At 39.7% G+C, this 13,343-nt stretch overlaps 1 protein-coding gene across 2 annotated transcripts in view; it reads left to right on the top strand.

Moving 5' to 3' along the window:
• The window catches only part of LOC136885292 (selenoprotein F), a 45,699-nt gene that overhangs the window by 1,267 nt on the left and 31,089 nt on the right, over window positions 1-13,343 (top strand). For both annotated transcript variants that reach the window (XM_067157804.2, XM_068230521.1), the window contains exon 2: window positions 4,706-4,824. In XM_067157804.2, coding sequence (XP_067013905.1) covers window positions 4,706-4,824 — 119 coding nt within the window. The remainder of the gene's footprint in view (window positions 1-4,705; window positions 4,825-13,343) is intronic.

Here is a 13,343-nt window from a genome sequence, read left to right as displayed (position 1 = left end):
CAATGATGTGGTAGTAGCAGTGGGGCATTAGCATACTAGGCCCTATAATTAATCTCCTGGTGGCTGTACACGACTAAACTTCATTGTCTCCCTGATTGAGGGGTAGGTAGAAAGAGAAGCAATTAGGCTGTGCCCAGTAAGGTAGGGATAGAGAGAGGCCTCCACATTTCCTCCACTCGGTGTTCCCTATCAACAGTAATTCTTATTTTGAAGTCACTTTTTGTATAACATCTTTTTACGTTTATATATTGCCTTGGCAGTCAGCCTGCTGTTCTGTCAGGATGTAGGCCTACACTTTATCCATGTCTTCACACTCGGTCACTTCTGTTCATTTTGGAAAGTAGCCGTAAGCATGTGAAGGAACATTGCTATTGGCTGAATACCCATATTTCAATACATATCCTACTTACCTAGAAAGATGTCACTGACAACTATGGCACAATAAAAACATCTAAACCAATGGTGATAGATTAATACACTCATGACTTTAGAAAATTTAACCACTTTTGTTGAAAATCGAGCAATGGTGATCACAGACAAAACAAGTGGCAGCATTGTCTGATCAAGTGACATAGCCACCAAGTGCCCATTAGTGCACCCTGGTGTGCTAATTGATGTGACAGTGCTGAAGTTCTGCCCTGGACTTATTTAAATACCTTTCATTGTACATCTGTTTAATTTTCTTTTTGAAAGATTTTCCACTGTAGTCTTGCAGACTGCACTTTCTGTATCTTAGATCTGGACATCATACTTTTCTCACTGCAGACCAGATGAGTGGTTAGTATAATGAAAAATTCCTTGAATACTAGCATGTTCTTCTAGAATTCCTTCCTGAATTATATTCAGCACCGTTGTCCCAACATTTCCACAGAGTATGCTCATAAGTGAGCAAAGCCATCTCTGTACCTGCCATGAATGTCCTAGGAGGAGTGGAAGGTAAAGACTTCCACTTTCCCTAACCTCGACACTTAGTGGGATAACATGATTAGCCATATGGCTGGCCACCTTTGCTCCCAAGAATTGCCCTGGTACTCATTTTTGGAGTAGATTGAATGAACCTCAGGGCTATGTGCTGCTCCAGAAGAGGAAATCTCGTTGTTGTTTTTTTTAACACATTTTTTGACTTTTGAGAGGGAATAAAACTTGCATCATTCCAGGTGAACCTAGTACACCTTTAGCACTTCGGCTAGGCAACCCCTTACTTGAAGTCGGGGCATGATAAATCTTGAATGCCAGATCGCCTTGGCATCTAAACCTAGTGGGGATACAACTATTTACAATAAACTTCTCTTAATTTGACATAAAGGAGGCATAGGCCTTAAGAAGGCATTTTAAGACAAAATTATAAGAAATCCTTATTTTAATGCACGTACACATAAATAGGATCAGGTATTGCAATGTCTCATCACAGTTGATCATTTTCATTGTACGAGGAGTTTTTTTTAAGTAAGGGCCATTGAAAAAAACACAACAGTTAAAAAGGAATTACCAAAATATGCATCTTTCTCTACCTTCACTTACAACAACGAAATTCATAAAATTACGAATATTTTTAAGAAACGAGGAGTTAAATTAGCCTGTAAAACCAGTAATAATAACAAGCACATCTTATACGATACATCAAATATCAACAAGGTCAGTAGTTTTTCAAAACGGACGTTTATAGGCTCAAATGTAACACCTGTAAGAATATCTCATATGTACGGCAGACTGGGAGAAATTTTATTTTTGGTTTTGAAGAGCATATCAATGCAACAAGATACAATAACTACACAACAAAAGACAATTTTCAAACACCACATTTATTTTCAGATTCTACATACTTTACTCTATTTTTCAACATAGCCGCCAAGTTTGTTTAGACACTCATATCTTACAACTAAGTTTTGAATGCCCTCTTCATAGAAACTTGCCACCTGCTTCAATAACCAAGAGTTCACGGCCGTCAGGAAAGACGTTTGAGAGAGCTGTTATTGTGAAGCGTGTATCCTCATGAATCTTCGTTTCAGCTGGAGCCACCAAATCGTCTGTGATCGGAGATGGGCGACTGGAGTGGGCTTCATCATTGACATTGTCACGGCCATCTTTGAAGTGTCATACCCACTTACACACTTTGCCTTCACTGATAGCATTAGCACCGTACACTTCGCAAATCTGTCGGTGAATTTCTCCAGCAGACAGATTCCTTGCCAACAAAAACCGTATCACTGACCGAACCTCGCACGGAGCGGGCTAGTCGATAATCTTGAACACTAGACCAAACACAGAACAGAACCGTACAGGTTAGCAACAGAGCCATGTCTGAGCACCGTTGTTCCCGAGGCATGCTGGCACACAACGCATGCACTTGTTGCGACGCGCACGCAAACTACTAGTGTCTACAACAGAACGGCCCTTACTTAAAAAACATGCCTCGTATGAATCGGTACATAACAGATGTCATTCTGTCTGCAACAGTCTGAATGAATTGTTTAGCATATATTTAGACTATCTTTATGTTGTGTTCAAGCATGATATTTTGAAATAGGCTACATCACATCATAGCTGGAGTGTTAAAACACTGACAGAATGGCAAAATTAAAAAGAAGAGAAACCTAAGTAGAAGAAATGCAGAAAAAAGAAAGAAATCGTACTGCAATGAGTGGAGTTAAGCAGAGAGCATGCAGCGTATACTTGCGTATACCCTAGACTACAGTAGTGATCATATGTCTGTTATAGTTTTTAGGTGCTTATGGCTCAAGGTTTCAAAGTCAAATCTTTTTGTTAAGAAAAAAAGTTATATTTTCCAGTGGACTTAGTTAATGTACTGTAACTGTAAGGCTTGTCAGTCTGTCTAAAACACTAATTTAACACATATTACACTATAACATACATGTAAAAAAAACGCACACTATTAAACAAAGAATGGCATGTTTCATTCTACAAGAACATCCTCATATTCTATCAAATAACTTTAAATCATGCGTGTATATGTACAGTATTGTTTTTGTTGCATAAAGTTGTCAATGATTGAGAGTTGGTGATGTTATGAACAAGTAAGAACAAAATAATAATGATTGTTATAGTATTCAGCAGTCACCTTATTGACTTATAGAAATGTTTCTGTACTTACCTAAGCTGCTAATGAGTGGTCTGTCGCCTTCAAACACTGCCTGCAGACTGTGGTCGTGAGGTTCTTCACGTTATAGTGTATTTTATGTATTAGGTAGTAAATGCAAGTTAATAATTTTATTTGATTAAAATAAAGTATAGAATTGAATTAGAGAGTATCTTGCAAGACATTATTTTTAGTACTTTTTATAACCCTCACCAGAATAAATAACATAATAATTATCGCTGACGGTGGGGTGATTGGACTCTTGCCATTAGTTGAAGATTACGCCAATGAAACGTCGCTCCCATAATTCAAGACAGCAAGAAGTTATGGACAACTTACGCAGTATAAAAAGACCTACAACAATGAGGCAATGTTACGGACAAGATAATCATCCTTGTAGTCTGGCGTAAGAATGGAAAGAATAAGCATATGAAATTAATAAGAATAATATCTGCTGTCTTGAATTATGGAATGACGTTTCATAGAGCAAATCTTCAGCCAATGGCAAAGTCCATTCGTGCCACTGCCAGCCATGATTTAATATGAATAACAAAAACAAATAACATGTTTAAATAGTTGAGAGGTAGCGATGCAATAATTACGGATCTCAACACTGCAAAGCACAGATTGCATCACTTATGATTTAATATGAATAAGAAAGACAAATATGTTGAAATGGCTCAGAGATAGGGGTACAATAATTACAGATCTCGTCACTGTAAAGCATAGATTATACTGTTGTCACTCTTGGAATTCATATGCCCCAAATAATGGAAACAGAATTATATGTATACAAGAGAAGCAATAGCATTTGTAAGTGGTTCAGATCTGATGGAAACATAAAACTCGACATAATAAAGTGTATATTGTGCTGATGTCAACAGGCCTAAAGCCACTTCGTGGCCCTAACCTGGGGGTGTAAGCTTGACCACAGTCTAATGGGTTTGCCACTAGTCGGACCTAACCAATCCAGACCAATGGTTTGGTCACTAGCCAGACCTAATCTATCCAGACCAATGGTTTTGTCACTAGCCGGACCTAACCTATCCAAACCAAGGATTTTGTCACTAGCCAGATTTGACCTATCCAATCAAATTATTTTCTGACTAGCCGGGCGTCTGAAAAGTAACTAATGGTCCAGGGTAGATGAATGCTGAAAAATTACTTCATACACACACATAAACAAAGTTTAACTTACATAGGAAGGAGGAAGGAAGATTTATATCAAAATTTAGTATACCTTATTAGAGAGTATCTAAAGAATAATTCGTTCCCTCGAAAATCAGTACTAGAGAATTTCCTACGGATAAGAATATCATAACCAACATTCCAGAGATTTTCTCCTGTAGCATTCATTAAGCGCTAATGCAAAGTGTGTAAATGTTGTCCAGATGTTAAGTGGGGCGAAGCGGGAGGAATTTTTTATGTGTATGATCATTTCGGTTGGCCTTGTAAATTTCGATTCTTCCTTTAATATTCAAAGATTGATTTTGTTATCGACTCTGTTCCGTGTCAGTAATAGTAAAAGTGATTAGTAGTTATCATTGTCATTAACAATAAATGTTACTCAGTATTATCCTTGGTGAGATATTTGTGATTGTATTTTAGGTTGCAAGTATCTCTGCTGAATTTTCTACAGAAGATTGTTGGGCAGTTGGATTTAACAAAGCTAATTTGCTCTGCTCATCCTGCGACAAGCTTCTAACTTACGACCTTAATATTCTTAAGTAAGTAGCTACTTTATCCTTTAGTATTAGGTATCTATCATTTCCATGAGTCCTAGCCCCTTGAATTTTTAAAGGATTGTCCAGTAAGATCACACAATGATTTTCGAAATTGTCAAATGGGGCATTGTGTCCTTTTTAGATGTGTAAGAATGATGTGGTAGATTTGGATAATTTACTTGTAATATTAATCATTGCCTATTTAGAATTTGTTTCAAATTCTTATGTTTTTATAATTCCTTAGCGAGCTATTACAAAATCCCAAATTTATGGAAAAAGAGATGGGTGATTACCATACTGGAACCTATCGACATCCCTTTGAAATTTGGGAGATTCATATATATTTCTGTAGTCTGTCCAAATCTTCAAATTATTTTCTCTTCTTAGATTAGTGGATTTTTAGCTGAGGCAATAAAGGAATGTTCAGTTCACCTGGAAGGACGTCATTTTGATTCCCCATCAGGAAATTGACAAATTTAAGAAATGAAACCCCCACTTTTGGAGAGGCATGTGGCTCTGAAGTTCACTCAGCCTACAATATAAATGAGTATCAGGTTAATTCCTGTGGGCAAAGGTAGCCGAGCACCACTCTATCCCACTTAGTGCCAAGGTTATGGATAACAGAAGCTGGGGCATATAGCTGTCAACTTACATTCAGGAGATAGTGGGTTCAAACCCCACTGTTGGCAGCGCCGAAGATGGTTTTCCATTTTCACACCAGGCAATTGGAATTAATGCCGCAGTCGCTTCCTTCCCATTCCTAGTCCTTTACTATCCCATCGTCGCCGTAAGATGCTTTTGCCTTCCATTCCTCCAAGGGCCTTCATGGCCTGTATGGAGATGACGTCTCTTCTCCAATTGACCTCTCTTATTGATCATCTGGTTATATCTCAACAGACTCAATATCATCATGCTCAAAATTATGTCGAGCAAGTTCTTAATCCCATGAATTTTGTTAAGAAAATTACTTCAAAACTTGCAAGATCATTGAAGACGAAACTATAAATGCCTTTTTATATGAAATTAATGCATTTCACTTTGGTCTACATGGCATTTCCACAGAACTAATTTTCTCTTTACTAACCTATTTTGATGGAACCTGCTGCCAAAGGCCCAGTTTGTCTTCTTTGATAGCATTTTCCCTGCAGTGAATCAGCGAGCGCTATCTTCAGTGAGTAGTGTCTTGGCCTTCCATGGGGGCACTTTCCATTGACAATAAAGTTGTTGGCATTGTAAGCAATGGTATCGGGGCGTGGACGTGGGCACCTCTTCTGCATTTTCTCCTGAATGGGAATGATTCCCGTCATTGATTACGTGATGAAGGAGAAAATCTCCAAGAGACCTGCATAACATTTGCATTCCATTGTGTGTTGAGGGTGCTCAGCTCGTTGGTGATGGCCAGCTCTCAGCCCTTTACAATGCCACTAGTCAGACCATAGTGCATCGATACACCTTTGATTTGAGGTGATCTAGCATACCCTCTTATACAGTACTACTGTGACTCCATCTAAGGCATGGTGCTCTCACGCTTGCAAACTTCCTGAAAATACCACTGTCGCTCTGCAGGTAGGATTCTAAGTACTGGAAGCAGCTTGTTTTCACTAGGTCTTGACCGTTGACCTGGGCAGTTAATGTTTTCAGATTAATTTAATGATATTCAGTCTTAACATGTAGGGTCAGGCCGAATTAGCTTACTTGGTCACTCTGTCTGTCAAATCGGGCAACAAATTTAATGTTTCATCTTACTGACCAATTTCTATTCTCCCCACAGTGTCCTTTATCTTTGAAAAAATTATACACCAGCATCTTCTCGCATTCACTTTGTCGGATATCTCAACCAAGCAGCATGGTTTTCTACCAGGTGGCTCTTGTCTAACAAACCTGGCCACTCTGCATAGCTTTGCATCACATGCCATTGCAGCTAAATCACAGCTGGATATCTGCTACGTAGACATTTCAAAAGCTTTTGATTCTATAGACCATACTCTGTTGCTCCATAAACTCTCCGAACGATTTAATATACATGGCAGTCTTTTGACCCTTCTTGCTGGCTTCCTACATAACCGTTGGCAGAGAGTGGTAATATCAGGCACATCATCCTCATGGTTACCAGTCGCCTCCGGTGTCCCACAAGGCAGTACTCTTGGCCCCTTGCTGTTTTCTTTGTTTATGGACAATCTGCCATCTGAACTCAACGAAACAACGAATACCTTACTCTTTGCTGACGACTGCAAGATATTTAGGGAGATCAGAAATCCAGCAGATGCAGCTCTGCTGCAGTCCTCACTTAATGCCCTCTCAAACTGGTGCTGTACTTGGAAACTTATCCCCAATCCACAAAAATGCAGCCACATGACCATAACACTACGTAAATCTCCTTTACCGACATCGTATTAGCTACCCGACAAGCCCATCACCATAGTTACGCAACAGCGTGACCTAGGTGTAATATTCAATACAAAATTACAATTTAAGACCCACATAGAAACATAAGGCTATGAAATTACTAGGCATTCTAATAGCTTCACAGAAATTTCTGACCCCATTGCTCTTCGTCACTTCTTCCTCATGATCATTCAACCTCTGTTAAAGTACTGCTCTCCGATTTGTTCAACAGCCTCCCCCTCCAATACTAAGCAGTTAGACAGAGCAGTGTCCTTCTTTGCTGCAATTGTAAGGAACAGAAACCGCAAGCTCAGAAATCTTTCTACACAGCGGGTATTAATGAGAATTAATATGTCACCGCTGCACATCTGGCGACAGGTAGCTGACCTGTTTCCTCCACGGGATCTTAAATGGGCATTACCGCTCGGAACATTTTGTCTCACTCTTCTCTCTCCATGTTCCTTCCCGCTCCACCAGAACCAAAGACCGTCTCCACATTCCCCACACTCAGCACTCAATACTTCAACGATCTTTCCTAACCCGTCTCCCAACACTCTTTAACAATGTTAATAGGAGACAAGAGCTTGATATAGCATCAAATAAAAGCATATTCGAGAGGGGTATAAATAGTCTCTTAAAGATAAGTTGATGTGAAGGGATTATACCGTCACCTTGACCCACGACGACTTGGCTATGAACATGGACATTCTAATGGTTTTCGATTTGGACAGTTATTAGTAGGCTGTGTACCTGATCTTGTTATATTTTGTTATATTTTATTATGAAAGTTTATGTTTGTTAAATAGTCTGTTGACAGTGCAAGTGAACTTTGCTCAGTCCTAGCTGTATCTTGTGCTTCGTGAATAAATAAATAAATAAATAAATAAATAAATAAATACACCCCTGCAGTTCCTCTTTGGTGGTGGCTGCAAGTAAGATGTTGTCAGCATATAGCAATAACCAGGGAACACTATTATGTATGCCATGCAGGTGGTATCCATAAACTTTGAATAGCAGCAGTGAGAGTCTCACTGTGCAGCTACCAGAAAGTACTGAGGGTCCAGTGACTCTATTAAAACACCAGCCATTATCATTCAGCTGTTGACTTGTGGAATAGTGAAAAGGAGTCAACAACCTAACACTGTACTTTAGAGAACTCCTGAAGATTCAGACCAACCCTTATGTTGCTATCCGAGTTACGATGTATGCATTGCATGCACACTCATGTACTGATTGTGATTAAAAATAAGAGCCTTATATATTATAGCAGTGTGAATATGCATACATACATACATACATACATACATACATACATACATACATACATACATACATACATTTGAGCTCGATAGCCGCAGTCGCTTCAGTGCGGCCAGTATCCAGTATTCGGGAGATAGTAGGTTCGAACCCCACTGTCGGCAGCCCTGAAAATGGTTTTCCGTGGTTTCCCATTTTCACACCACGCAAATGCTGGGGCTGTACCTTAATTAAGGCCGCTTCCTTCCCACTCCTAGCCCTTTCCTGTCCCATCATCGCCATAAGACCTATCTGTGTCGGTGCGACGTAAAGCAACTAGCATACTTGCATTTGTCCTAAATACATATACACTGCCTGACGAAAAAAGTTAAGTACCCAGAAGGAGTGGTCCAATATTATCCTGTTTCGGTATACATGCATACCAACGATGTGTGAGTAAATGATTAGATTTACAAGGATCTGTAATGTGTAAAATGCCCACCAGAGTGCATTCGTGATGGCACCATCCTGTTATTGAAAAGTTTTACCAGTCAACTGCTGTGAGTCAGACAGTTCAGCAAGACATACAGAGAGGACTACGTACGGTACGAAGCACCCGCGATGCCTCGCAGATGTTTTAAACAGCTTATCCACCAATTGACAGCATCGGGTGCATGACACCCTACTGACCTGGCGTTAACATTCTACCTGTAACTGCCAACGGCTTTCCTTGTCTCTTTCATCCCATATTGTAATTGGTTCAATAAAGGGATATGGTCTTTCAGCATATGTAGTTTTGTTCACTTTCAACGACTCCTTCTGTGTGCTTAATTTTTTTGTCAGGCAGTGTATTAAAGGGACAAGGACAAACTTCGCACCTTATCACTGCTTTCTTATCAAGTGAGCTGGCTATGTGGTTTGGGTCATCTAGTTGTGAGCTTGCATTCAGGAGATGAGGGATTCAAATCTCACCATCAAATCAGGAGATGAGGGATTCAAATCTCACCATCAAGAAGCCCTACTTTTATTAAGGTCGCAGCCACTTCTTTCCCAATCCTTGTCCTTTTCCTTTCCCATTCCAGCATCTCCGAAAAATCTTCTGTGTATTAGTGCAACATTAAACCATCAGCTAAAAACACAGACGTACATAAATCTTAAGTATAAACTGTTATACCTTTCAGCGTTCAGTCTGCAAGCTTCTGTGAATTTACTATTCACTGCCACTATCCTCTATTGGTAACTTGTTCTGTGGCCTCATTTAGTTCTATACCTCTAAGTTATTAGAAACAAAGTCTAACCGTCGTCATCTTATTCTCTCTTCACTTCTCTTACCCTCCATAATAGAGTCCATTATTCCCCTAGGTAACATGTCCTCCTCCATTCGCCTCTCTTGACCCCATCACCAAAGCCAGTTTATGCGTACAACTTCATCCATCGAGTTCATACATAACTTTATCTCCTCATTCCAAGTACACCCCCCCCCCCCCTCTACTATTGTTCCCACCTGTTGATACCAGCAATCATTTTTGTTACTTTCATGTCTGTTACTTCTGACTTATGAGTAAGATATCCTGAATCCACCCAGCATTCACTCCCATGAAGCAAAGTTGCTCTGAAAACAGACTGGTGTAAAGATAGTTTCATCTGGTAGCTGACTTCCTTTTTGCAGAATGCTGTTGAAGAAAACTGTGAACTCACTGCATTAGCTTTGCTGCACATTGGTTCAATCTCACAGTAAAAGAAACAAAAAAAATACTGCTGTCCTCATAGATTGGCTCTCTCCTCATCAATCTCAATACTTCTCTTCTAGATCCACTTGTTCTGAGGCCTGAACATTCATTATAGACTCTTATGCCATTCATTGTTCAGTCTGTAAGCTTCTTTAAGTGAAATAAGCAATTCTCTGTCCAACTTGAAATTAAAAGTTGAGTTTCCTAGGTTTCTGTTTGTTCTGTCATTCTAGATAAACTATCCTTCCATTTGTCTCATGTAACTGCCTAGACCAGTTCATATGCAGAGTTGCATCCAGTGTGTCCGCTTAAACTTAGGATTCAACTGTTCATTACAAATGTCCTTACCGAGCGAGTTGGTTGTGCAGTTTGGGTCTTGTAGCTATTTGCTTGCATTCGGAGATGGTGGGTTCGAACCACACTGTCGGCAGCTCTGAAGGTGGTTTTCTGTGTTTCCCATTTTCACACCAGGCGCCGGGGCTGTACCTTAATTAAGGTCGCGGTCACTTTCCAGCCCTATTCAAGTCTGCCCCATCGTTGTCATAAGACCTGTCTGAATCGGTGCGATGTAAGGTCAGTAGCAAAAAAAAGAAAAACTAAGTCCTTCAGCAATCATTCCCACCCATTCCTTCTCTATTTTCATGTCTATTGCCTCATTTTGAACCCTCTGATGGTGGGGGACACAGACATAGAATACACCAACGTTATCCCCTGCCTGTTGCATGAGGCGACTAAAAGGGACGATCAAGGGATGTTGACTTTAGAACCATGAGAGTACATGTGGTTAGTACCATTATGTGCAGAACACCATGGGTTGACGTTACTTGCGACTAGTACCACCTTGCGAGGAAAGCCATGGGTCTATGTTACCATTATGCGAGAAACACTACGGGTCTGGGTGTTGTTTGTGATAACGGTCATCGTGTGTATTCCACTGGTCGGTTCCACTGTGTTCAGAATGGGTCTGTGTTACCTATGAGTAGTACAACTTTATGAGAAACACCCTGGGTCTACGTTGTCTGTGATTAGTGCCACTAAGGGAGAAAGACCATGGGTTTGGCTGGTGCCCGTGATTAGTACCACAATTTGAGTAAAACCATGGGTCTGCGTTGCTTGAGAGAAGTAGTAAGCCTGCTATTATGTGGGGAACACTATGGGTTTGTGTTGCCTGTGAGCATTGCCATAATGTATGATATACCATGGGTCTACATTGCCTGTGATTACTAGCACTAGGTGAGCAACACCATGAATATACATTGCCTGTGATTAGTTCCACTAAGTGAAGAAGATCACAGGAATACCGGCACCTGTGATTAGTCCCACAGTGTGAGTAACGCCACGGGTCCATGTTGCTTGTGAGTAATACCCTTATGTGTGAAACACCATAGGTTTGTGTTACCTGTGAGTGGTGCCATTGTGTGTGACATACCCTGGGTCTACATTACCTGTGATTTTGTACCCTTTTAAATAATGATTATCATCCCAGTAATTAAGGTATTGTGAATTGGATCCACTGATTGCTTTGTTTCATGATCATTTTTTCATCTTCAATCATTTTAGATTCTAGTCGGTGGATACATTTTGAAATTTTAATTTTCTTTTAGTTCACCTCGTACCATTAGGGGCCGATGATCTAGCTGTTAGGCCCCTTTAAACAACAAATGTCATCATCATTTTGAATACAGCAAAGTCAGCCTGAGAACATAGATATGTTTGGATAATTTAACTTGTTAACACAGTTCTTTCTTTCAAAATACTGTTGATATCAAATATATTTCCTGATGAAATTCCTTAATTTACAGATCATAACAAAGCTTTTCTCTAATATATCATCCATTCTCCTAATTAAACTGGTAATTTTGAAGTATTTGGCACTAATGTAGATAATATTTCACTTTAAATTGGGTCGTGGATGAAGAATTCCTCATAACTTAGGGGAATGACCTACGGCTACACATTTTAACATTGTATTATTTATGCCTTTGAAATGTTTCTTTGTCTGGGTCCATGGCTATATAGTTAGCTTGCTTGTCTTTGGTCACAGGGGTCCCGGGTTCGATTCCCGGCAGGGTCAGGAATTTTAACCATAATTGGTTAATTCCCATGGCATGGGGACTGGGTGTATGTGTCGTCTTCATCATCACTTCATTCTCATCACGACGCGCAGGTCGCCCACAGGAGTCAAATCTAAAGACCTGCACCTGGCGAGCCAAACTTGTCCTCGGATACTCCCGGCACTAAAAGCCATACGCCATTTCATTTTTTCAATGCTTCCTTTATCTCCCATCATCAGACGGTTGAGGCACTGGACTTCGGACTCTTACTTGGCAGGTTCGATCCTGCCTCAGTCCACTGGTATTTGAAGACGCTCAAATACGTCAGCGTTGTGTCAGTAAGTTTACTGGCAAGTAAAACCAATATTATTATTATTATTTGTACCAATTTAGGAAGGCTCGGCTTGTGCCGGTAACGTAATGGGCTGACTCGGCCTAAGCAAGGAGTCACCTTGATTATGAAACTGCAGGTACATTTATGTACAAATATTTACAACAGAAATAATTACAATTAATATTATTATAATTACAATTATTATTATTATTATTATTATTATTATTATTATTATTATTATTATTATTAAAATATTTGTTTGGGAAGATTTTTATTTGTGATAATGACAGATTTTATGCTTGTTGAGTTCATCCCTTTGAAACCTGAACTCTTAACAAGTGAAAATCCCACTAGGACTATATTTAAGTATAACCAACACTGGCTTTACTGAAATCTATTGGGCGTGCCGATACACCTTTTAAAATCCTTTGATATACAGGAGTGACAGAATCCCACTTCCATTTGATAGGCAAACACTTGAAATTTGATGGAGCACAGTCAATGTTTGAGACATAGGAGAAGAAGAAAGAAAAATGGTCTGAGCCAGAAAATTAGGTGCATCTGAATGTGTCAGCAATTAGCTATTTTGAGTTGAAGGGGATATTAGGAAAGAGGAGGAAGTTACAAGGTGATCTTAGCATACACATAAAGAGGTAGTGTAGAGTGGGACAGTTTATCCGTAAATCTACAGCTCACAAGATAATTTATGTTAATGCATGTGAATGAACAAATTATTTGGGTAGGTAGATTGGTGGTGACAGGAATAAAGAGGTTGTACCAGAG

Source organism: Anabrus simplex, chromosome 1 (assembly GCF_040414725.1).
Source record: "Anabrus simplex isolate iqAnaSimp1 chromosome 1, ASM4041472v1, whole genome shotgun sequence".
In the NCBI taxonomy this organism is placed as follows: Eukaryota; Metazoa; Arthropoda; class Insecta; order Orthoptera; family Tettigoniidae; genus Anabrus; species Anabrus simplex.
Note: the sequence above shows the minus strand (reverse complement) of the source record. Positions and strands in the feature narration are given on the sequence as shown.